This window comes from Parus major, chromosome 5 (assembly GCF_001522545.3).
Source record: "Parus major isolate Abel chromosome 5, Parus_major1.1, whole genome shotgun sequence".
NCBI classification, from domain to species: domain Eukaryota; kingdom Metazoa; phylum Chordata; class Aves; order Passeriformes; family Paridae; genus Parus; species Parus major.
In genome coordinates, this window is record NC_031774.1 from 18,095,615 (window position 1) to 18,119,746 (window position 24,132).

The 24,132-nt window shown below is 37.1% G+C and overlaps 1 protein-coding gene across 1 annotated transcript; it reads left to right on the top strand.

The window, feature by feature from the left end:
- The first annotated feature begins 3,839 nt into the window (after positions 1–3,839).
- GAL (galanin and GMAP prepropeptide) lies at positions 3,840–11,862 on the top strand. Its single transcript, XM_015630476.2, has 6 exons — positions 3,840–3,918; positions 4,052–4,132; positions 4,812–4,866; positions 6,277–6,363; positions 9,398–9,475; positions 11,551–11,862. Exons 2-6 carry the CDS (start codon positions 4,052–4,054, stop codon positions 11,601–11,603), a joined length of 354 nt encoding a protein of 117 aa, XP_015485962.1. The 5' UTR covers positions 3,840–3,918; the 3' UTR covers positions 11,604–11,862.
- The last annotated feature ends 12,270 nt before the right edge of the window (positions 11,863–24,132 follow it).

Below are 24,132 nucleotides of genomic sequence, written 5' to 3' on the forward strand. Positions count from 1 at the left end.
TTTTGATTCAATGGTATATGTTTGTGAATAATAGCTCTGGTAGCACACTCAATGATGGAATAAGAGGAAATTGTCGGTTGATATCTGTGTAATTCAGAACAGAAAAGCCTTTAATTCAGAAGATATCTATAATATTTAATTCTATTTGATGCTGAGGTGGTAAAATGTGCAACAGATTCACTCAGTGAAAATGGCCTACATTTCAGAGAAATTACGAAATGAGAAGAAAACAATAGCAAAGGGTTTGGAAGGATGAAGGAAATTGCCTTCCCTTATTAATATTTTTTAAAAAAAACAACTAAACAAAACAACCTGTTCTCTGTTCTACCTCCATTAAAGAAGGAAATCATTCTATACAGGGTGAGGGAAAGAATAATCATGAGGATTCTTTAAGACTTAATAGCAAACTACTTAGAAAATGACAGTTGCATATTGAACTTCTGTCATCTTCAGATAAATGCGGACAGCATCATCTTCAACTTATCTCTGCTGAGGTTAACAATGAGCACCTGAGATGCAAATGTTGAGGGCTGGGATAATAGTTTGAGCTGAAAGAGAAGCTTTAAATAACTTTTGGCAGAACCACCAGACTCATTTACCTTAAGAACAGCAATAAGTATTTAGATCAGTGAAGCAATTCTCGGCCTTGATGGCAGCTGGAATGCTTCTTTGCTTCTGGATACTCAGATGTCTCAGTGTCCATACTCTGTTAGGAAGAGATTTGTGCCTTTCCCACTCTGATTTAGCCATAGAAAGTCTTGCATTTGTGTTTTCCACACTCAGTTATAATAAATCTCTCTATTCAGGGTGGAAACATTGATCTCAAAAGTTTAAAATTGTTTCCAATGCAGAAAAGACAGCAACTTAAGTTACTGGTGCCACTGCATTTTAGTGATCACCTGGTAAGTATTGAATAGAATTCAAAATAGACATCTTGACACTTCTGCAACCAATCTTTTCTGGTTAGCTGGACGATGACACTCCTCCAGTAATGATTTACTTTCTGTAATGTCATTGTTTCACCCTCATATATTGGGGACATTTTTTTCTGGCAATTTATTTCCCAAGCCTAGAATTTATTACAATTGCTCATATAATATTAGAGGTTTTGTGTACATATCTGAGAAAAGTCTTAAACAATATGTTTACAGTTGATGTTGTCTGGGAAGCAGGAAAAAACCTCACTCATTTTTTGTGCAGATGGACATCACTGTGACTGCAGGGGTTTCTAATATTTGATTTCAATATTCATTGGTGGGTTGGTGAAAACAACCCTATTAGACAGCTTCAACACAGAAATAGCAGACATGCCTTTTCCTGCTTTATTCATTATCTCTCAGTAATTTCAGCTGTGAAGGGAGCCAACTGCAGACTCCAGGACATTTGAAAATATAACGCAAAATCCACTTTTATTCAGAGTTTTTCCTTCTATACCATATATCCATTCTGTATGGTTTATTCTTTTGCTAATTAAAATTTAAATGATCCATCCTACCTCATCAATTCTATAAAAGAGACATTTTTATAATTAAAGATCTGGTAGAATCTTTAGGATTTACTGTTTGTTCACAAAATTTAATCTCCAATGACAAAAATGCAATAATTTTATTTCCCAGGTCCAATATTTCTATACTGTTATTTATTTAATCCATATTATCATTTCCTTAAAAATTCAAAGCTTTTTGCTCTGACTGCAAACAGTATTCTTCCCTGTTTTTCTTTTAATTATTTTTGAAATGCAGTTACAACCACATCTATAAAATTGCATATACATGCTGCAGTGTGAGACAGCCAATCCTGTCTCTCATGTATCAGTTTAGAGACATCAGAGACAGTTTTGTTATCAATGCTTATTGTTCCACTGACTTGAGTGGATTTTAGATGAGCTTCATTGTGAGTTTATCTGATGATGGACCTCTGGTGCGGATTAGGCATAACCTAACAGCTACTGCAAATTGCATTTAGCCTTTACAATTAACCAGACAATAAATAAATCAATGGAGGAATTAGTACAGTGAAGGGTCTCCTCAATGAAAACAATCTGTGCAGGCACAGAGATGGCCATTAGTCAAGCTAAGCTAGGAAAGGCAAGCTTCAGACTAAAGCTCATTTTTTTTTTCTCTGAGTAGCGAGATTTAAAATTTCTATGGAATAAATGCAAGACTAATGGCATTCTTGAGAAAGAAAACTGTGGGAATGAGAACATCAATTGTAGGGATGACTGATAAAATGATTTAATTGACACTAACATAAAGATAGATTTAGACAAAAAAGTATGATGGGAAAGTGATGGATTTAGCTTTTCAGCATACAAAGCTTTCTTTTGCATCTGGCTCCAGTAGAGATGAAGAGATCATTTCACTCTAATTTGACAGAAAAGTGCAAGTACTGCGGATGAAAAATCAGAATAAAAGCTGCTGGTTCAAAAACGTTTCAAATGCATTTTACAGGAACATCAAAAATAAAATTAGTCAAAGCTCACAGGATTAACACATTTTTGTAATATTTCTTGAATGCAAAATTGGACATATCTTGATATATTCTCTCAGGATTTTTTCAAATAACATAAAAAGAAAACATTTTGTGGTACAATGAAGCTTCATGTTTCAAAATTACTTAGTGGAAGTTAACAGCTGAAAGCTAGGGAATTTCAGTCAAAAGTGCACTTTTGACAAGGTAAAGGAAAACAGCACTTTGCAAAAATTATATTACTATTTTCCATTTCTATCTAATCTGAATTGTGAGGATCATGCAATAGCTGAAAGAACACCTTCAGCAAATGATAAAAAGTATCAAATAAAATCTGCAAAGCTGAGTTTCCCATGTATGTACATCAGCATTTAAGAACTGCATAAAATAAACTTTATCCCAGCAGTTTTTGCTCAGAGACCCAAAGACAAGGTTAGACTATTGGCAAAAGAGAGGAGGAAATAGAAATACAAGACACAGCTCCTGCTTCTAGCTTGGGTTACAAGCATTATGCTACATTAAAGTAAGAAAAAGTTTGCTTTTAAAGTAGTGCATGATTAATGTGTTGTTCAAAAGCTTGCAGAGACCTTTTGGCAGTTTCTGGAAAAAGAGCTGTAAGTATAATTTATGCTGTGCAACCTCTGTGATGTTTTCTCATTGAAAAAGAAATGGATTTGAGGGACTTGCAGTGGACAAACTAATTTGTTGTAGAGAAAGTACAGTTTGGCAGGGGGGAAAATGGAACTAATACTGGAATCTCTGCTCTGTAATTCGGTTTTTCCCATCCCGGTGCCAGCTGTAAGCACAACTAAGATAAGCAAACCGGTGAAACTCCACCGGTTGTAAATGCACGGGCCAGGGCTAGCCTAGTCACTGGAAAGAGCTAAATCCCCGGCTTTTATACATAACCCTGAAAGAAGTGCTGCCTCGATACAGAGCGGCACAAAGTACAGGCTTGTAGCAGCTGCTCTCACTGATGCTGGAGCACGAGTCAAAGGGATTTCAAGGACCGCGAGTGATCCACGGGGAGCTGCAGGGCTCGGAAGCAGAGCAGAGCTGTGTGAAGTCCTCTCTGTCCCCAGAGGCCGTGTCCCCACACGCAGACACGAGTGTAGGGCGCTGCTGAGGGGCGATGTTCATCCCCTTTCCTCGCCCTTGTCCCCCTCGTCCCCCGATCCCGCGGGCACAGGGCAGGGCTGGCAGCTCCCGGCTGCCCGCGCCGTGCTCCCAAGTACCTCTAATTGGATTGCCGCGATTCCTGCCTTTCCCGGAGCGGCGGTGCCGAGGGGGAGATGGCCGGGGGAGGCGGGGGGAGGCGCTGGGCGGCTCTCGGCTCCGCCGCTCCGCAGCCCATAAAGCCGCGGCCGCGCAGGGCGAGCCCGCCGTGGGACCGGCCACGCTGCGGGAGCGCTGCCAGGGACGGACCCGACCGGACCGCCCCAGCTCAAGGTACCCGGCCCCCGGCCCTTCTCCAGCGGGAACTGGGCTGCCCAGCCCCGGCACAGGGGAGCGGCTTCGCCCCCGCTTCCCTCCCCGTGCCCCGGGGCAGGCGATGCGTTCACCCCGGTGCGGTTTCTTCCAGATGCAGAGGTGCACCGGTTTCCTGTTTCTGTCTTTAATCCTTTGTGCCACCCTCTCGGAAACACTCGGGCTGGTTTTCTCAGTAAGTATTCGTGCTTCAGCTAGCGAGGAACCGTGACCCTCCCCACGGATACACGCTGCTCTTAGATATAGGGATTGCAAAGGACACAGCACTCACACCATTTCGGGCTATAAACAGTTTGTTGGGGTTTTTTTTCCTTTTTTATTTTTTTTTTTATTTTTTTTTAAGCTAAGAATTTGGAGATTTTAAATACTAGCTCCATTGTAAAAAAATAATAATAATAATAAAAAAATACTATGACTAAGGATGTCTTGTTGCTAGACCAAAATTGAATGGGTGTCCCACCTGCCTCAGAAAAGATGATGTACATATGGACTTCCTTTATGAAGAGACTGTCATGTAAATCCAAGCAATAAAAAGCAGCATTGCTGTTTGCTAAGGTGACTATCAGGTGGTAATATAAACTTCTAGTACGAAGTGGAAATTTCTGCCTTCCCGGTGTGATGTGCAGTCATCGTTTATGTGGTGTGAAACTGTCAAACCACATGGATGTCAATAGTAACACTATAGACTTAGGGAGGGAGGGGGCAAGAGCTCACCATGAATAATTACTTCAGTATGATTGGAGTAATTTTTAAAATATTTTTCTTGATTTTGAGCCTCCAGAAGACTTTCTGCTAAGAGAATGTCCTTCTGAGTGTAGGTCGTGCAATAACATCCTTGTGTTTTTTTCTTTAAGGCGAAAGACAAAAGGGGTTGGACTTTGAATAGTGCTGGTTATCTACTTGGGCCACGTAAGTGAGGCACTTTTTTTGTTTCATTATTTCAAAATGCAAAAATTGTGTTATTCATTTCTCTGAATATAGCAATTTTTCTAAACCTGCAAGACTGAAGAAGCTCTTTTGGGAAAACACTTGTTCAGATGTTTGTTACATGCCTATCATAGACCTGAGCTGTCTTAGACAACAGCTGCTCTTTTCTAAAGAGGTGTGATGGGAGGCCTTATGTCCAGAAACACATCTGCTCACATTTTGTGCTTCTGAACTGTAATTTTCATATGACAAATACATCACCACCAGAAGTGTTAAAAAAATCTTACAGCATCTTAGATGTCAAGGGCAGAATGACAAAATGTGGCATTTGGCACTTTTCCATGTATTTCAGATTTCACCTTTAAATCTTTTTACAAACTTTCACTACTGGAGTTAATGATACGATTATTTTTTTTTTTTTAATTAAAGCAAAATAAATTGAAACAGTAACTTACAAACTCAAGACTGCTAACAGTTCACTATGTGAAAAATAAATATACAAGATGATCAAAATACAGGAGTACTGGTTTACAGGTGGAGATAACAAATGCAATTTGTAAGTAAAGTAATGCAGAACTAAGCTCAAATATTTGTTCTTTTACCATTAATTCTTGTGAATGTGGTAAAATCCATCACCAATGTTTCTATATTTTCAATGTCTCAGTAACACATAGACAAATACTACACATACTCTGACACTCTTCATTCTTTTTAGCTAACAACAAGGATACAAAAAAAGAAAAAGAAAACAAGTTTAATGCATCTTAAGTGTATTAACTGATTCTGTAAATATCTGGAAGTATAGAAAGCAGATCTAAGCAAATCGGAAAAAATATTGTGGAGAAATGTGCTTGCCAAAGACTCATATTTTGTTTCTAAGACTGGATAATAGGAATCATCCTTTGTGGCAGGTCATATTGGTCAGCTTTTACTGATAAAGGAAATGCCCATTGCAAGGGGGGAGAAGAGGCACCAGGGGCATGTAAGAGAGTTTCTGAAGGTTATTCCTGTAAACTATCTGCAGCTTTCTTTTAAGCACACTCACCAGCAATACTCCCTTAAAGACAGAGGAAAGAGCAGTAAGAACAGCTTCCCAGTCTACATGCAGGTATACCCTTACGTTTTTTCTCTACAACATCTGAATGCAGTAATAGCTTCAGCAAGCATGTAGCACAAGACTGGCTCTGGAATTTTAAAAAATCATAAACACAAATTTAGAGGAAAGGTTATTGTATTTAATAACACATTTACTTCTTGTGATATGTCAAAACTGCCCAGCATGGTATTTTCATTGAAATCCATGCAGAGCAAGGATATAGCATTATAGGAAAGCATATAGGAAAGGTTTTTGCTAAGTCAATTAACTCCTCTGATTTTTAATTTATTTATCAGATGCAGTAGATAACCACAGATCTTTTAATGACAAGCATGGTTTCACTGGTAAACGTGAAATACCGCCTGGTGAGGATATTACAGCAGGTAATGAAAATCTGGAAACCAGCATTTTTTATTTGTTTCTTATGTTAAGTAATTTATTTACTATTGAACTGACTACTTGGATACAAAACTATTTTTGCATTTTAACAGAAATCCTAATAAACATATGAAAGGAAGAAAAATTACATTTGTCCATTCAGTGTGATCTTTGTATGGTCATAGATTACAACATCTAAGTGATTAGGAAAATGTATCATAATTTTGTTGCTTTAAATGTGTAATAGATCATATTTCTTTGAAAAAAAACTTCATTTTTTTTTTCTCTTTTCATATGTTCAAGTGAGTATTTCAGCCACTCCAGAGTTAAATTGTTTTTTTGGCAAAGAAGAGCATCCATAAAGGCATCTTTCAGTAATGCAGGATATGGAAAATACAAAGTTTCAGTATTTCCTATCACTAAGCAAGGTGTATTATCTTCATTAAGAGATTGAGAACCTGGTCACAACTGAAGTCAAAATGCTTAGATGTTGCATGTGTCAGAATTTAATAAATGGGAATGAAAAGGGTGCAGCTTTGTTCTGGATTTGTCATCCAGAAGTGAACCTCTAAAATGTATGTCTAGACTCCTTTTATGTAGAGAATCTGACAATTTTCAGGCTTCATGTTGAACACCTATTTCAGGATAAGGTGCAGAAACTTCTAGAAAAACCTGTTTTATCTCCTGAGGAGAAACTAAACCTGCTGTAGACATCTGAAGTGAGCTGGGATGAATTCATCCTTAGGCTGATGAAAGTGACCACAGTACTTACCCAGTACATTTATCTCTGCACTGATGGGGGCAACACAAAGGTTCTGGAGCCTATTTTAAATTCACCCAGAACAGTGCAAATGTCATTAGCACTAAATAAGTTCATAAATAAAGGACATATGCTTGGTTATAATCTCATACATACAAACTTCATAAAGAGAAGAGAAACAATACATTTCTTATTTGTTTGCACTCTCTGAAGGACTGTCAGTCCAGTTCTGGTACACAGTTAGAGAGTGGTGGTTTCTGTGTGGTATTTTGTTTGGTGCTGTGCTTTGGTTTTGTTTGTTGGTTTTTAAGGGAAAAAAACCCCAACCCTGCTGTCTCAAATACCCTTGTTAATATCTGGCCAGTCAAAAACAATGTAAAATAAGGGATTTGTAATCCAGCAGGAGAGATCACACTGCAGCACGTTGCCATTTGTCCCTATACCAGGTTCCTGATGGGAATATGAACTTAGGGATTTGTGAAACTCTCTTGCTGGGTACTGTTGAGGCTCCACAATTGTAGATAAATCCAACCAAACTTGTTAGAATGAGACTTCAAAATTATACAGCTGCCTCTGCTATGAACTTCATTTTCTTCTGTCACCAAGTGGTTCATGGAAGCTGAAGTTTATTACAGAGTTCCTACCCAAAGGAGATTTAAAAATATATATATATATATATATATATATATATAAAATGCATACAAAATGCATAAGGCAATCAGTATATTATTTTAATTGAAAACAAAGTATTTCCCCTGATTATTTGCAAAAGTCCCTTAAAGATGGCAATATATGCACATATTATTTATTAATGTAAAATAGTTCATGAAAAGGACTGTGCTCTCCTTGGAGGAATGCTGCAAAATGCATAAGCTCTCCAGATAACCCCAAAAAAATTGCAAGCTCTATTAGGGGCTAAACACTAGATCCAGGGAAAAAACCCACAACAAAACTACAAGCATCTATGACCATAATTAGTGAAATCATCAAGTTACAAGATCCTAATGGTTTGTTTACTGAAATCTGTGTTATCCACTATGCAGAATTAAGGTCAATAGCAGAGCAATACATTATTTTCAAGTGACTGAGGAAAAATATTTATCCAATAAATATCACATGGATAACAAATTCTGGGTAAAAATGATAATATCCATAAATAACATCCATATTAATGAAAATATTAATGAAATAATAGCCGTAATAATAACAACAAAAATCCATAACAGGTTAGGTGGGAATAAAAGCTAAGGAAAAATTCAAATAAAAGAGTATTATTAATGCAAATAATAATAATAACATCTTTGTGTGAGTTCAAAGACTGGAAGACAAGATTTTTAGGTGCAAGCCTATTAAATGCATTCTTAAATGCTTATTCCTCTTGTACCAGAAAACTTTGTGTCCCTTGCAACCCTCACCAATGTTTTTAATTTGTGCTCAGTCTGCCTTCTGACCCATCTGATAATGTTTTCAGCAATGAAATAATGTACTGTTGGTTCTGGCACCCACATCTCTGTGCAGAGAATTAAAAATCTTGGAGAAATTACTTACCATTTGTTCTTAATAGAGGGAAGTTCTCTATCCTCCTAAAAACAGCAAGGTGTCCTCCTGAAACCCCCTGCTGATTTTATTTTTTCCTCTCTTTAACAAATGCAGAAAGCATCCTTCCCAAAAGTGCAATAACAAGCACCCATTAGGCCATTGAAATAACATCAAGATTTTCACAGGCTCGAAGATAAGCGTGTTGGATTAGATACCTATGTAAAAAACAGCTTTCTGGACTTAGAAAAACACCCAGGCCTATGTTTTGGGCTACAAACCACTTCTATATCATTTGAAAGCTTATTTGGAATGAAGTCAGACTACATGAATGGACTTTCAACTGTTCTGTAAAGCTGATGAATTTGGTTGCTAAATTTGAAAATTAACCTTTCCCTGCAGGCTCAGGTGGACACAAGGGATAGAGTTGGAAGAGAGGATAACTCTCTAGTACAACAGATCTCATAAAGCCTAGAGAACACAACCATTGAGGTGTCACAGCAGCTGCTATGTAGCAGTGACATACAAAGCTGGTTGATTTTGATTCTGAGAATTGCAGTTACCTACCTCATAGGGGCTTTGCCCTTCCATGAAATGGTTTTCCACCAAGAATTTTAAGGAAAATGGAATTTCATATAGTTTTGGGGTTTTTTTCCCCTCCCCAGGTACTCATAAACTTAGCTGCAGTATCTCCTATGATGTATCTTTGAACCACACTGAGTAACAACCAGCTTGTTTTACAGGGAACCTTGGAAAACCTGTGGCTGATGAAAACATTGTGCGCACAGTAATTGAATTTTTGACTTACTTGCATCTGAAAGGTGAGTGAACACCTTTCAATCTTTCACAATTTCTGGTAGGAAATTCACTGAGGAGATAGGACTATCCCTAAATGTATGTATCTGCTGCAGATCTGAGTTGCAAGACTTGTAACAGCACCTCTGGGATCTCTCACACACACAGGGAGCAGGTGATCCTGAAATATTGCAGCTCAGCAGAGATCTGATGCAGCACAGTTCTGATACCATCCCACCACATGCTGGTGACAAAAGAAACACATCTCCCTCTTTTTGCACGTATTCTACAATAAAGTTGCATGACAAAATTGCAACAACAAGCAGCTGAATGTTGGCCAACAGCTCAGAGTGCACTGAAGCAAAAGCTCTGTGCAGCCTCAGAGTTGTGACAGGATTTGTAATGCTGAGCTTACAGCTGATCCTGCAAGAATTCCAACTTTACTGTGGAATTCAGTGAAGAGGAAATTCATCTGCTTTTGAGTTTTCATCAGTTTTACTTTAAAAAAAATCCCAAACAAACACAATGTTCAGCTTTTAAAAACCTCTTCAGCTATTCCAAAACTGTCTATAAAGTGTATCAATAATACATAGTTACAAAGAAACCAACAGGTAGAAAAAAGTTATTCTACTGCAAATGTTTGAGGATTTTTTTTCTGTCTCAAAAAGTAGGCAATTCAATAAATCAGTAATTTCTATATTCTTACTTTTGTACACAACAAATTCTAAGCAACTTTGTGGCTAGTATATGCTGCAGACCTGAGTGTACATTTGTGTTTGAATTTAATTTCATTTTCTGCATACCTGGGGTGTTTTTACTCATTGTTTTCTGAATTATTTGTATACACCCAAGGAAAACAATTCTCATTACTGAAAATGTGAACCCAGTGTTTAGTGAATGGAATTTGCATTTGATAACAAAACCTCTTTATAGCTCTTTTATAGCCTGAAATAATTCAAATACATATTTAAAGTAGATTATTAGCATATATATTTACTGTGGACAAAGTAGTAGTTTGTTTGTTGTACCGCTGTGAAGAAAGAGCCCAGAACACTCCTCTACTCTGCTAGGAAGTAAAATCAATATTTGGACACAGCAAAAAGGGTGTAAAACAAGGTAAGCTCAAGCACACACCCTCTGCGTAGCCTAAAAGCTGCTAAATCAGACAAGAAAATAAAAAGCATCTCACAGATCTACAAAGTACTTCTTCCCTGGAACAAATGATCTAAAAAGGCTCCCTTCTTAGGATGGCCATGACAAACAATTGTTTTTATTCAGAAAAGGTGGTGGTATTACCATGTCCTCATGAAAAACAAAAAATGAATCTCCAGATCTGGCTTTTCCAGACACAGTTCTTGTATTCTCAGCTTGCAACAGACACAGAATGTTATCACATTATCTCTTAACAATATTTATTGGAAAGGCTAAGTACAAACTCTCACACAAACCCAGAACTGTAAATTAAGCAGGTGAAAACCATATTTTTTAATGATAGAAATCCTTTAACACATTTGCTTGTATGAAACTTTACTACATTAAATACATGGGTTTAGATGTGCTCCTTGGTGGAGGAAGGGGGAAAAACCCCACTCATGTGGCTCAGGTTCAGATAATAGTTATTCAGATTAGATACACATTTTAATCTGCAAGAAAAAGGCAGTATTTTTACTGCTAAGAAGTACCTTGGTAATAACTAGAAGTGGTCTTCATCTCTTTCTCTTGGAAATTATTCCCTCCAGCTTTAAGTGCTTCTCATAACGAGCAACATGTAGGATGGCAGCTGTAATTAGATAATATTAAGTCTTCTGAGATCCTGGGATCCAGCAATATCAATTGACATAATAAAATTAATATAATTGTTGTTCTGTCACTGCTGTTTCTAAAATGTTGAAATTGTATCAGGAAGATATTATTGACATTCAAAAGAAAAAACCCCAGTATTTTATAAATTAAAATATGAAAAGTTCAAAGATATGTTTCTTATCATTGAGAAAAGTATTAAAAAATTACATTACTGAAACTGGATTTCATTACTTAGTTGCTAAGATAAATATGCATACTTATATATGTGTTAATAATCTCTTTTTTTTCCTGTTTGCAGAGATGGGAGCACTTGACAAGCTACCTACACCAGAGGAAATGAACCAGTCTTGAAGAATGCATTTTTATTTTGTTGCAGTGTAGATTTAGACTGAATTCTAAACAAAAGACCAAAATGACCTGAAGTTAAGAAGTATGGTTTGCATTTATCTGATAAATGGTAAACAGCCTTCTGCCCTCTGGTTGGTTTGTTGGATTGTTTTTTGCTTTTTCTTTTCCTTCCCTCCCTCTCCTGCAATGTTACAGTGTATAATTTTGCTTTGGTAAAATTTTTCTGTAGGTAAATGAGAAAATAAAAATAAAGAGCAACTAAGTTGTTTCATTTTAAGATTATGTACATACCAGCACACAGTGCATGCATCATCTACAAAGCCTGAGGTAAATTGTAAGATTATACTGCATCTATACTCTTCATATTACAGCAAAAGAAAACACACATATATATATATATAACATATATATTGGGTAATTTAAATAACAGAAAAATAACAGTGCCTTCTGCCATGCAGAATCATTTTAAGTCACAGATCTGTCTATACTTCTGTGCTTCAAGGAAACATTACTCCCTGTGCATATCTTCACAGACATGAGATAAACTCCTGTTGATAATAAATTTCGTGTTATTTACCTGTGCTACACTGGCCCATTGGCTGGAGCACACCTTGAGGCAATGCAAATTTAAGTGTCCTGTGCAGGTTTACACAAATCTTACGTGTAGGACTCCCATGGCATTGAGAGCACTGGGGCTGCACTCCTAAAGGAAGAAAAGCTCCTGGCTGATGCAAGATCAAAAATATACTTCATGATATGCTTTATTCTGAGTCTAGCAAAGCACTTGGATCCATGTTTAATCCATGCAGAGCAGCTTTGAGGCACTGGACCAGGATGTGAGGTCTGCACACAATAAATGTCAGATCAAGACTGAGGAAAGGTCTGAGAGGACACAGAACCTTAGAAAGGTTTTCATATTCAGATGACTTTCAGCCTCTGCACAGTGCAATGAAATATCATCCTTTCAAAATGCTGATGTGCACTGGAGTGCACAGACTGACAGAAATTTTGCAGACCTTTATTATCTCATCTGTTTTTCACTCTTAGCATAGCAGAATTCTAAAAGCCAAGCCACTGATGTGTGCTTTGCACCCACCCAGCCAACCCACCTTGTCATTCAGGCTGTGCTCTTCCTGTGATAATCACTCAGCCTCTGATCTAATGCCTGATATTTTCACTTTCCAAAGTGTGAAAATACACTTTACATCAGATCCAGTGAGCTTCTGAGCAAACCTTTCACATTATGTTTTACTGGGGTTTTTTTTGGCTTTGAAGAGTAAGGAAAAAAGTATACACTGCTAATACACATGCTGCTAGTTCAACATTATTTGGCAGATGGATGGGCTTCCCAAAGTGTGAAAAAAAGAATAGTGTGAAATTTAACCTCTGTACATTAGTACAGCTCAATAAGCCCAAACTCTCCACTAGTAATGTCCACACTTCTCACATAGCCCTGTAGTAGAGCTCACTAAAATCAAGAGGTTTTCTTTTCATTGACTTCCGTGGACTTTGGTTCATTGACTGTTAAAATCCAGGATCTGTTTGGAGACCTCAGTAGCAAACCATCTCTGGCAATCAACCACCAGCAGAATCTATGGTCAAATAAAAGGAACTTCATTTTAGCATTGAATTTCTTTCATTTTCAAAAAGGATAAGAAATTAGAAATAATTGGACAAAATTAGAAAACAGCAATAACTTTGATCAAATTAGCATACCTTCAGCTCCTTAGAGTTGGAATCTTCCTGTTAGGATTATTAGAATAGTTATTCAGAATTCTGAAATTTGAGATTATTTGAAATAGTGGAAAACTCACAGGAAGATTTACAGCACTGTCTGAACAGGGAGGCTCACAAGGTTTTACATTGTGCTGCACTATTATATGAATATATTATAGAAACCAGATTGTTATAGACTAATTACCAAAAAGCAATCCACATACTTTCATTTAATAATTTCTGCATTCAAACACATATCGATAATATTTTGAGATAGAGACAGGTAAAATTTTCAGCTTGTTTCTTCACCCTTGTAACACCTCTAAGCTTTGCAAATATGGAGGGGGAAAACCACAGTAAGGGACCATTCTTCTGGATCAATTTTGCAATTTCAGGAGCATTATTATTTTAATAATGTTCATTTTATTTAAAGTCTGTCTTAAATCACTTCATCTCAAACATAAGTTCTGCAAATATTCGGAATAACCTCTCCATAAACAACCTCTTGGACAAACACCTGATAAAAATGTCCAATATCCTTTAATTCACAATTTGAAAACATTATGTTTCAATGGGGCAAATGGACAATGAAAGAATGTGGCATTTCAGTAGAAAATAATAATAAAAAAAACCCTTTTCCATCACATTGTATCATCTATTGCTTGTTTGCATATATTCTATTCCACTGTTGTGTAGGATTAGCTCAAACTTATATTTATACTACAGACAAAAGCCAAATTGAAAACCAAAAAACACAAAAGCAGATAAAAAAGGGAAACCTTTCTTGTAATGTTTCCCAGTGATATGAAATTACCCTTCATGCAAATTTAGCTCTGACAATGAACAGAAGGCTTGCATGATGCTGGATGACTGGACAATAAAATGGAAGATGAAATTAAATGCTGATGCAAGCAAATCATGTGCGCAGAGAAAAACAGCTCTAATTTTACATAGGCATACTCATGCTCCAAATTATGCCTGGAAATTTAACTCAGACTCATTGTACACAGTCCTCTAAAAATGTTTTTTTAAACCTCAACAGTGGATAGAAAGACAAGGGCAATTCTAGGAATTCCAATGAAAATATACCATTCCCAATTTCGATACTAACAGCAGTTCTTGGTAGTTCACTGAAGAGAAAAAAAAAAATCACTGTTGGGCCAGAAAACCATAGAGAAAAGTGACAAATATTTTTACAGTTATTTTCATACACAGAGAAACTAAATAGGTGGGAGAGGAAAATCCTAAATGTTGTGCTAAAAGTGCTTTTTCTTGTAACCCAAGATATAATGATGATAAAATTATCAAGTAACACTTTTAAACTCCCTGCCCAGGAAGACCCAGAAGGCTTTTTCTATACATCTCCTGAAGAAATTGTGGCACAGGGCTTTGTGGAAGGCACAGGTTCTGAAACAGTTATATTCATGGAAGAAAGTCTTTCAAGGTCCTAATGTTTAATTAAATTGTTTTCAGACCAAAGTGGGGACGTGAGAGCACAGAGCTATAGAACAACCCTTAGAAGCTGATCCAGGGATTAATTAAACAGGACTCCCTCAGCTGCACAGCGTTTGATGCCAGTTTACAACAGAAACTTGAAAATCACATATATTTGGCTAAAAATTCTGGAGAAATACTGAATTCTGAGCACTACCTATAACAAAAAAACCCTATCATTTTATAGAGTGTTCCACCTACCTTCCAGGTAGTTTCATTAAAACGTGTTTAAATGCAAATCAGCTCAGCATAAAAGGGGGAATTTCTGGTGGCACAGCTGGCACAGAAGAGTCTATTCCAACCAGGATGCCATTAGGGATCTGACAGGATACATGGATTTTCCCACCTGTCTACTCACGTGAAGGTCAGACTGCAACACTACCATAGAAAAATTAGATAGGACTCAGAGTACTGAGGATGTTTGAGGGGGCTTGGTATTGGGGTTGACAGAATCCTCCTGCCAGGTTTAATGTTACCACGGTTCAAAGTACAGCTCTTTTTGCCTGAGGTGATAGGGGAGCTTGGTGTGAGTCTGTTTACAAAAGATTCTGATACATCCCTAAGTGCTCTTTTGTATTTCCAAAGAGATGAGGAGATATGATACGAGACAGCATTTGAAGAAACACATTAATAACTCCCAAAAAAGTATGGCAAAAGTATTTTAAAATTATTTCAGGGTATGTGACACAAAATGGTAGCAAGTTGGAGAAGTATTTTGTAGTTTGTTCAGAATGCAGATTACCTCAGGAGTTTTCTAAGTTTAAAAGGGTTAAAAGAAAGTTTAGACTCTGGCATTATTAGGAGAAAAAATTTTCACCAATTCACAGAGTACATTAATGGTGCAGTACTTCTGTCACTATTTTGTGTTCTATCACTTATTTTTGAATAAATGCAAATAATAATTCTGGTATCTAGTTGTATGAGGACTGAGTGTGACCCAGGCATAGAAAACCTCACTGATCCCTTTAGTACTCAGATCCAGTAGCTGGGTATACAAATACCAAGTTGTTAACATTTTTAGTACCTCAGAGCACTGGACATTTGTCAATGCATGTGCCACACTCAGAACTTCCCAGAGATGAGCTGTGAAAAGCCAGAATTGAACCAAATTTTATCTCCTTGCTTGTAAAGGAGCAAAAACTTTATCAAAAAACTTATTCCTTACAACATTATCAAATTCCCTTGTGATTGTACTTATTCATTTCGATTTTAATTGATCTCCACAGAATTTTTTAAAATTCAGTACATATAAATCATAGAACCTTTCTGGGTGCTAGGAGACATGAGTCTCATACAGAATGTCTGCCTGAGGAGAAATTCTAAAATACCTGCTGCCATTCAGATTGGATTTTTTACAGTTTCTAAAATAAATGTTGCCTATTTATCACTTACCAACACATATATAATTAAAGCAATATGGCATGCTTCTATAATTTCCCCTTCAAAATGTTCACAAGATCATGCATTTCCTTGAAATTATTCCATTCTATTAAAAATAATTTTATTGGAAAATAACTGACCAGATTTATAAATGTTATGGCTATTATTTACATTTATCAATATTAAAGGTAGCATTTCTTGACAAAAACTAAAACTGATGCTCCAATTATTTACATCAATGTAAGTTTCTATGTCATATCTTTAGGAGTACTTTCCTTACTATTTATTCTGATAAGAGTGTAGGGGAATCACACTCTGCTTCCCTAAGATCTTTCTGAAATTTGATAATGTTACCTGATTCTGCTTCAACTTCTGATCTAAAAGGTAGCAGATTTGGGAATCATTAGCTCTCTGATGGTTTTGATATTTATTGCTCTCTGCAGCAATTAAAATCCAACTTAAAGTATTCCCCAAAGGTTTCTGTGAGGATTTGATTTATCTCCTCCGCAAATCAGAGTTTGAGGACACTTGTAGTGAGTATCTGCCTCTAGGGCTCTCCAGGGGCACTCTGGGCTCTGGAACTGAATAGGGCAGTTCTGAAAAATGAAGATTTTAATCTGCTCCCTGCTAGCAGAGCACAGGTGCTGGCTCTGAATCCAGAGAGACCTTTGAAATGAGACATTTGGATTTCCTTCTTCAAATCAAGCAGAATGAACCCAGGCCCTAAGGCTCAGAGAACCAGTAAAAGCAGACAGGAGAAATAACCACGTTTTTACAGCTAAATGTTACATTTTTCTACCACTTTTCAAAACATGGTTTTGCAAATTGTGCCTGCTTGGCTTTCCTGCTGATTACCCACTTAGCCACTGTTTAAAAATAAAGCTCATCAAATACAACATATAAGGGCTAAATCCTGACCTATGAAACAAACTGCAGTGGTACTGTTGACCTTGAAAGTGCATTTACTTATATCAGCTAAGGTTCGACTTTATCCAGTCCAGTGATGTTATTAATTAATTAATTAATTAAAAAATTCATTTTAACAAATCTCAGACCTTACATAGAAAATACAATTTCAGAAATAAAGCCATGGTCACCCTTGTTCCATCAACAATACTCCTCCTTTCCACCTGCTGCAAAGCATGTTGTTCATTAATTCCTACTGTCACTTTGTGCCATCAAGAACATCTACTGATTCTAATTAAAGAATAATTAAAGAAATTATACTCTGTGTATTATTTAGAAGGATCCCTACAGCTGTGAAATTTTATTTATGTAGTTCAAACTATGTAACACTTTTCTCCCCAAAATATTTACATTTTTCTTTGCCATCTAGTCCATTTTTGTTTGCATTCCTTTTGCAGTGCACATTATAGACAGTATTTTATTGTTCACCAGAGCCCTCAAACATCTGTTTAATTAGACATAATAGTTTTGTAATGTTAATCATCATTTTGATATTCTTCTCCTCAATCTAGCTATGTTTTAGCATAAAAAATAGTAATTACCAAAAATTAATATTTGTGATAGTGTTGATAAGCCAGATATTGTTGACTAGATAAAGGGAAGAAGATGTAACTTGGTTTTCCTTCTATCATCTGTAGCAGTTATTAAGCATAAGCATTATTCTTCACCTCAGCCAGACAGAAAGGAGGCTTTCCTTTGTGGGGAAAAGCCCCAGTATTTTTTACCACACTACCTTTTGTGAATTCATTGTGGACTCACATCTGTTAACAGACTTGGGATACATTCTTCAGAAGAATTAAAGCAATAAAGGATTTTAATCCTTTGTTTTCAAGAATGATTTGAGAACTTTGTTTTTGGAGCTGTTATTTTGAGATGCATAAACACACTTGATTGAATCTAGATTCAATCACATTGCAAGGAAGTCAAGTATTAAATTACCAACCAGATTTGAAATTTTAATTATTTATATGTAAAATGAACCATTATTAAAGCAAGAACTTATGTGCTATTAGAAATCCAACTTTACACACATCTTAATCCTAGGATGCCAAAATAAATCCTCTCTTTAGGTGGAAGCATGGAGAACGCTATTAACTCGTGCCACCAAAGTTTTTTCTGTGTTACTATTGGTTTACCTATTTCTCAGAAAAAATGTGATGTTATCCTGCAAACAAAATGAACTCACCAACATCTCAAGGCCAAAAACCTGTCAGGAAGGTGTCCAGGCAGGTCCACAGCAGTGTGGTTGCAGGTTCTGGACCAGCACAGGCCACCCTGTGCTGGCAGCAGCCGCCAGTCAGGTGTGGGCGTGCTGGATGAGGCAGGCATCACCTCAATCTCCTCTGAAATATTATAAGACTTTGGCACCACGATGCTTAAAACTGTGTTAGAAAATTGTGCTAGGGACTTGCAGCACCTTCTGAAAACCTTATCCTTATGCTACCCAGCCTGGGAAAAATTTTCGCAGGACTTTCAGTTCGTGTTTAGGATTAATAATCCCAAAATTACGTAAGAAAGCTGAAGCTATAGCTTGCAGCAAGAAGGTCCTTCCTTTAGAAGATGGAAGGTATGAATTAAAAAATGAACACTGAATATACATACATGTTCTGAAAAGAGCCAGGAAACCCTCTGTGCACAATCTTTCTTCATTACCCAGTATTATGGCACTTCCCTTCTGAGCTCCCTGGTGCCATTTTCCAGCAAAATCACAACCAGAGGGGACAGGTACACTGTATTCCTGGGCTCATTTTCTGTTCTACCAAGCACTTGTTTTGCTGACCATGAACATGGGAATAATTTTTCCTTTTGCTCTTACTAAACCAGTATGTTTCAGGGGAGTTACTATGCCCTGTCTTTGAAACCTTTTGAACTTTTTTTCCTAAAGGTAAAAAAACCACAACTTGCTAAACTTTGGAGAAAACATGGTAAGAGTTTCCAGAAGAAAAGTTTCAGCTATTTGGAAGATCAAGGTTTACAGCTTTCTTTGGTTGTTTTTTTCCTTTGATTTAAAATATTACGTACAAGATGTTAGGGCTGTTTGTTCTTAATGCTTTAGTTCTCCAGTTTTTGTGCATGCAGGTGAAAGCAAAGATGAAGCAGAGAAGGCTGACAATTTAGAAGGCTGCAATATACTCCAGCACTGTTCTTCTGAGTGAAACAGATGGCTTAAATAGCCACAAGGTGGTAATAGTGCTCTTCATGGAAAAGCTCGGGTGAGTTTAGCAGAGCAGGGTTAGCTCTGCAGAGATGTCTGATTTGCTAAGAATGATAATTACAAAGAGCAGAAGTGCTTTTGGAAATGAGGAAGTGAAAACTTGTAGCAGAACACTGCGTGCTGGCTGAGAGAGAAATGCCCTGGCTCAGGGAAATGAGAGAAATGTCCTGTCACACTGACAGTAAACTGTGATTTAAAAAATGTTCCTGCAGAAGCATGACAAACATTAAGAGCATCATGGGAATAAGGGCAGGTGATAAAACCCACAAGAGTATTTCAGTGGCTGTCTGGGTAAATTGCCAAGGTTTTAGTGAGAAATAAAGGGGAAAATACCACTCATAAGTTTTGCATTAGAAATAAGTAAGCTTATAGCTCTTCTGGTTTGAGCTGAGGTGCAGTTGGTTTTGTTCACAGTGGCTAATATGAGGCTGTGTTTTGGATTTCTGCTGAACGAAACAGAATGTAGAGCTGTTTTTGTTATTGCTGAGCAGGACTTACACATTTCAGTACTTAAAAGCACAAGAAAAAATCCTATATATATAAAATACATATTTATATATATATACATTTGTTTTATGTAAGGCAAACCTATTGATTTAGAGAGTAATAAGTTTGGATACTTGGGCTCGTAGACAGTGTATCAGTCCCAGGCATAAACTAATTGTCTGATCATTCACATAAACCAACAGAAACATTGCTGATTTAGAACTGTTCTAAAACATAGCATATATCTGTGGATTCCAAGGAACACCCTAGTGTTAAAGTTACATTAAAAAAAATAAAAAATCCAGACAATGGATGAGTGCTATATTCATGCAGAATAAAGACTATGACACATGCAAAGTGACACTTCAATTTCTGATCACACAGCTCAGCAATTACTATGTGGGCAAGCAATTTCATTACAAGGTTTTACTTACTCTAAGATGATACTTGAAGAACATTATTGCAATGCAATTTAAAATTTATTTCACATCGTTTCACAAAGGAACTGTAATTCTTCTTGTGTCCCACTTAAACTGTGCTAGCTATGGCAGACTTTACAGCACGGTGTTCTACACAGGCTGGAACAAAAGGAAAATTATGAATTTAAATTTTACCATCACTTCTGAGTCCAGACTTTTAAATCATCTTGTGTAAAGTCAAGGCACTATTTCCACAACTAGATACTACCTCCACTAAAAGTTTTAGAATAAGGCTTTTTATCCTTGGCCAAATAAAGGAGAAGGGTTGCATAAATTGCCTATGATGTTTAGATCATTGAATCATGTGAGTGATAGTTCACTCATCTTCTGCTGTCTAATCCATTGTTAGTGAATGCTCCTCATGCTCCCCTCATCAAAAGGACTCAAATTGCTGCCCATTCGTGAGGGAGTTCATTTAGTCTGAAGAAACAGACTTTGCAATGATGTTACTTTTATGCTTGTCATCTCTGCAGAAGGCAGAAAGTCAGTGGGAAAAAAAGTAAATCACACTGCCTTGACCCACAGCAATTTTCTTCTGTATTGGTACAAAGAGATTCTCACTTAAGCAAATAATAGGAGACAGTATTTAGTCTGCTTCATCATAAGGCTTTCCTTTTTTCTCCTCACCTCCTTAAAAAGACCTCACAGATGCTGTTTCTTCTCAATCATATTTTTAAAAAAGTTTTAATTATAATTTTGTAACCTTTTCTTTCTCTTGTGACTTCATTGACCCATTTAAGGATCTCGGTTTTAAGCACTCTAAGGTTTATAATGCCTCTTTCTGTAAAAGAGGTAATGGTGCAGTGGCCTTCAAGTCTGAAAAAAGGGAGAAACCACACAAACAGTGGGGTGTCCAACACTTTATTTGAACTCCTTGACTCCTTCTCAGAACAAGGACCTCCCATTCTCAGGAGGGCCAGCTGCAGCAAGAATAAACAACTTGTAGCTAGGCCAAGGCAGAGTCAGATATTAGGACTGGGAAATGGGCATGCAGAACTGCACAGCATGGATTTACCATAAGGGATGGAACAAAACAAAAATTTCTTAGCCCACCAACTTCAGTCCTTTGCTTTTAGTAACAGTGAGCTCATATAATCCCTTTACTTGTTAATAAGACAGAACTGTCCACATGTTAAGAAATAAAATAATGTTTAGCATAAGTAAGTTTTGAGTAGAACAAGTTACATGGATCTATAATACTGTGTGATTTAGTACATTCTTTGCTTAGCTTTACCTGTTCAGCAGGAGTAGCGTGATTTACTGAAACCTTAGGCTGCTAACTGTGAGATCACACTTAGGTATGTTTTCATATAGGATTAGAGTTAATTTTCTCACTAATTTCCCCACTATCTGGTACAGTGCTGTGTTTTGTCTTTAGTATGAGAAGGAAATTGCCAACACACTCACATTTTGGTTGTTGCTAAGTAATGTTTATCTTGAGTGCAGGTTTTTCTAGTTTCCCATGCTCTACCAGCGAGCAGCTGCACCAAGAAGCACAAACAAGATTAGGAAGCTATAACCATCAGCAGGAGCTGCAACCTGGCAAAACAAGGACAAGGTATGACCTGCCTACATGAACACAGAAAAAAAAATCCAATAAGGTGTTAGAAGACCCCACACCAAAAACTACCAAGAGGTACACACAAAGTGCTTGAAGAGTAGAGGAGAGGTGAACACATGAGTTATAAGGGTAAAATTGCCTTAATTATTTCTTTGTTCTGGGTCCCTCTGCAGAGGCACCCGACTCAAGCAGACCTGCTGCCATACCATGCTATTTATTGAATTATTTATTTTTATAAATCCAGTGCCTGAGATTCTGCTCCTGGGGACCCAGGGCCAAGTCTACAGAAGGAGGAAATGCAAAGGGACTCGGGTCACAGCAGGTAAAGTCTGTGGTGGTCTATGTGAAACTGCACAGGTAGAGGCTTCTCCTTTTACACCAATGTTATTCCTCACTGTGTCTATGCATACTCAAATTAGGCTACCTGGAAAAGGCTAAATCAAACAACAGCTCTGTGGAGTTCATTCAGGATTCAACATTTCTGACAGAGATTAAAGGGGATGTGGGTGCCCTCGGCTCTTTCCTTATAAAAGCATATTCTGTATAGGTAAATGCCACATCTTTCTTCTGTGCAGTGAATACATTGGTATTGTGCCACATTATGTTATTAGAGTTCTTATTGTTCTGAATTGGTCATCCCAATAGAGATGCTGTGAAATAGCTAGTTCACAGAAACCAATTTAAAAAGTTGTGTCTTCCTTTGTCATAACTCATCTGATGTTCCTTCTCTGTTCATCACAGTAACATAATCAACCCCCTTTCAATCCAGCATTAAGAGTATCAAAAGAGAATTAACCTAAAGAAGAATTTATGAGTGGATACTGAGGAAAGAGCCAATTCCATGTATTAATTAGGTTATCATTAGTGTGTGGGATGGATTTAAATGGATTTAAATGAGATTAAAATTTTAATAAATTATCAAAGCTGTGACTGAAATGACCTATGGGAGCTTATTTGGACAAGTTGTTACAGATCACTACAGTTTGCTTAAGAAAAGACAAGAAAGAAAAGAAAAGTTCTTCATTTTCAGCACTTCAGCTAGACAACACTTCTGTGGGAAATTTGGGAGGAAGATATTCCTGTATTTCCCTCACCTTTGATATTTTCTCTGTAGCCAGGCCTGCCAACAGTGAATAAAAATGTAAGCTGCGCTGAGCTTCACTTGTTGCAGTTAAGACGCAGAATGTGATCTCATTCCCACTATTTACAAGTGTTCTATCACTGCACAGAGTGTCACCTTGTACATCAGCACACATCCTTAAAACACATGGGGAATGCCTGACACTTAGTCAACTTCTGTGTTGTGATGTTTTTTTCTTTCAGGTACAGATTATTTCCAGATCTCCGAGGGTCAACTATCGTTAACTACCCTGATACAATGGAGCCTGGCAGATAACCAGGAAAGTAGATTAGGACCTTACACCTAATTTTCAAAAGTAATCTGCACACAAACACTGTTAGACAGGAGTCTGGGAAAGAAAAAGACCACCTGAACTGACATTTATATATTTTATGATCTCCAGCTATTTTACAGGTTAAATATTTGGGCAGTATTTGAATGACAGGAGGGAGAGCCAGCAGATGTGATAGAATGGTAAGAGTACCATTAGCACACAGCTAAACCCTACCTTTTATCCTACATTCCTGCTTGTAGTCAAGCTTTAAAAACACACAAACATTATTAATTACCTGTTCTTTTACCAGGAAACAGAACTATGCACCTTATTGCAGGGTTTAAAACACCAGTTCTGAGGACTTTTAAGGCTACAAAAAAGTAGCAGCCTATTTTTTACTGATACTTAAAGGAATCTCCATGGTTTGCAATCTTCTATTGAGAAGATTCTTATAGTATTATATTCACTGAAAAAAGGCAAGTGCTTGTGAGTAATGATTGAGTGGAATGTGAATTTTGCTGCTGCTTGACAACAGAATGTCACTGAGTAGGCAGCCCCTCTACAAATATCTTTGAAACCAAGACATTTGAATTAATAAGTCACTGGGAGAACAGAGAATGCTACACCTATTTCAGATATTATTCAGGTGGCATTTGCTCTAGAGCCTGTGGACTATATCTGACCTACTGTTGACTTTTAAGATTTATGTACAATATCTCAGGAAAAATGACAAGGAGTGAGTGGTGATCCAGGAGTCACCCCTGTAACACTATATATCCTCTGTTTTTTCAAAAGTTAGCCTCGCCTAAGAAGTTTTATTCTAGATTGGGACATTACTTCA

Excerpts from the sequence above, each read along its gene's own strand:
- GAL (XM_015630476.2), top strand. The coding sequence starts at position 4,052 with ATGCAGAGGTGCACCGGTTTCCTGTTTCTGTCTTTAATCCTTTGTGCC. Across the intron at positions 4,133-4,811 it reads CACTCGGGCTGGTTTTCTCA|GCGAAAGACAAAAGGGGTTG; the intron begins GTAAGTATTCGT and ends TTTTTCTTTAAG. Across the intron at positions 6,364-9,397 it reads TGGTGAGGATATTACAGCAG|GGAACCTTGGAAAACCTGTG; the intron begins GTAATGAAAATC and ends CTTGTTTTACAG.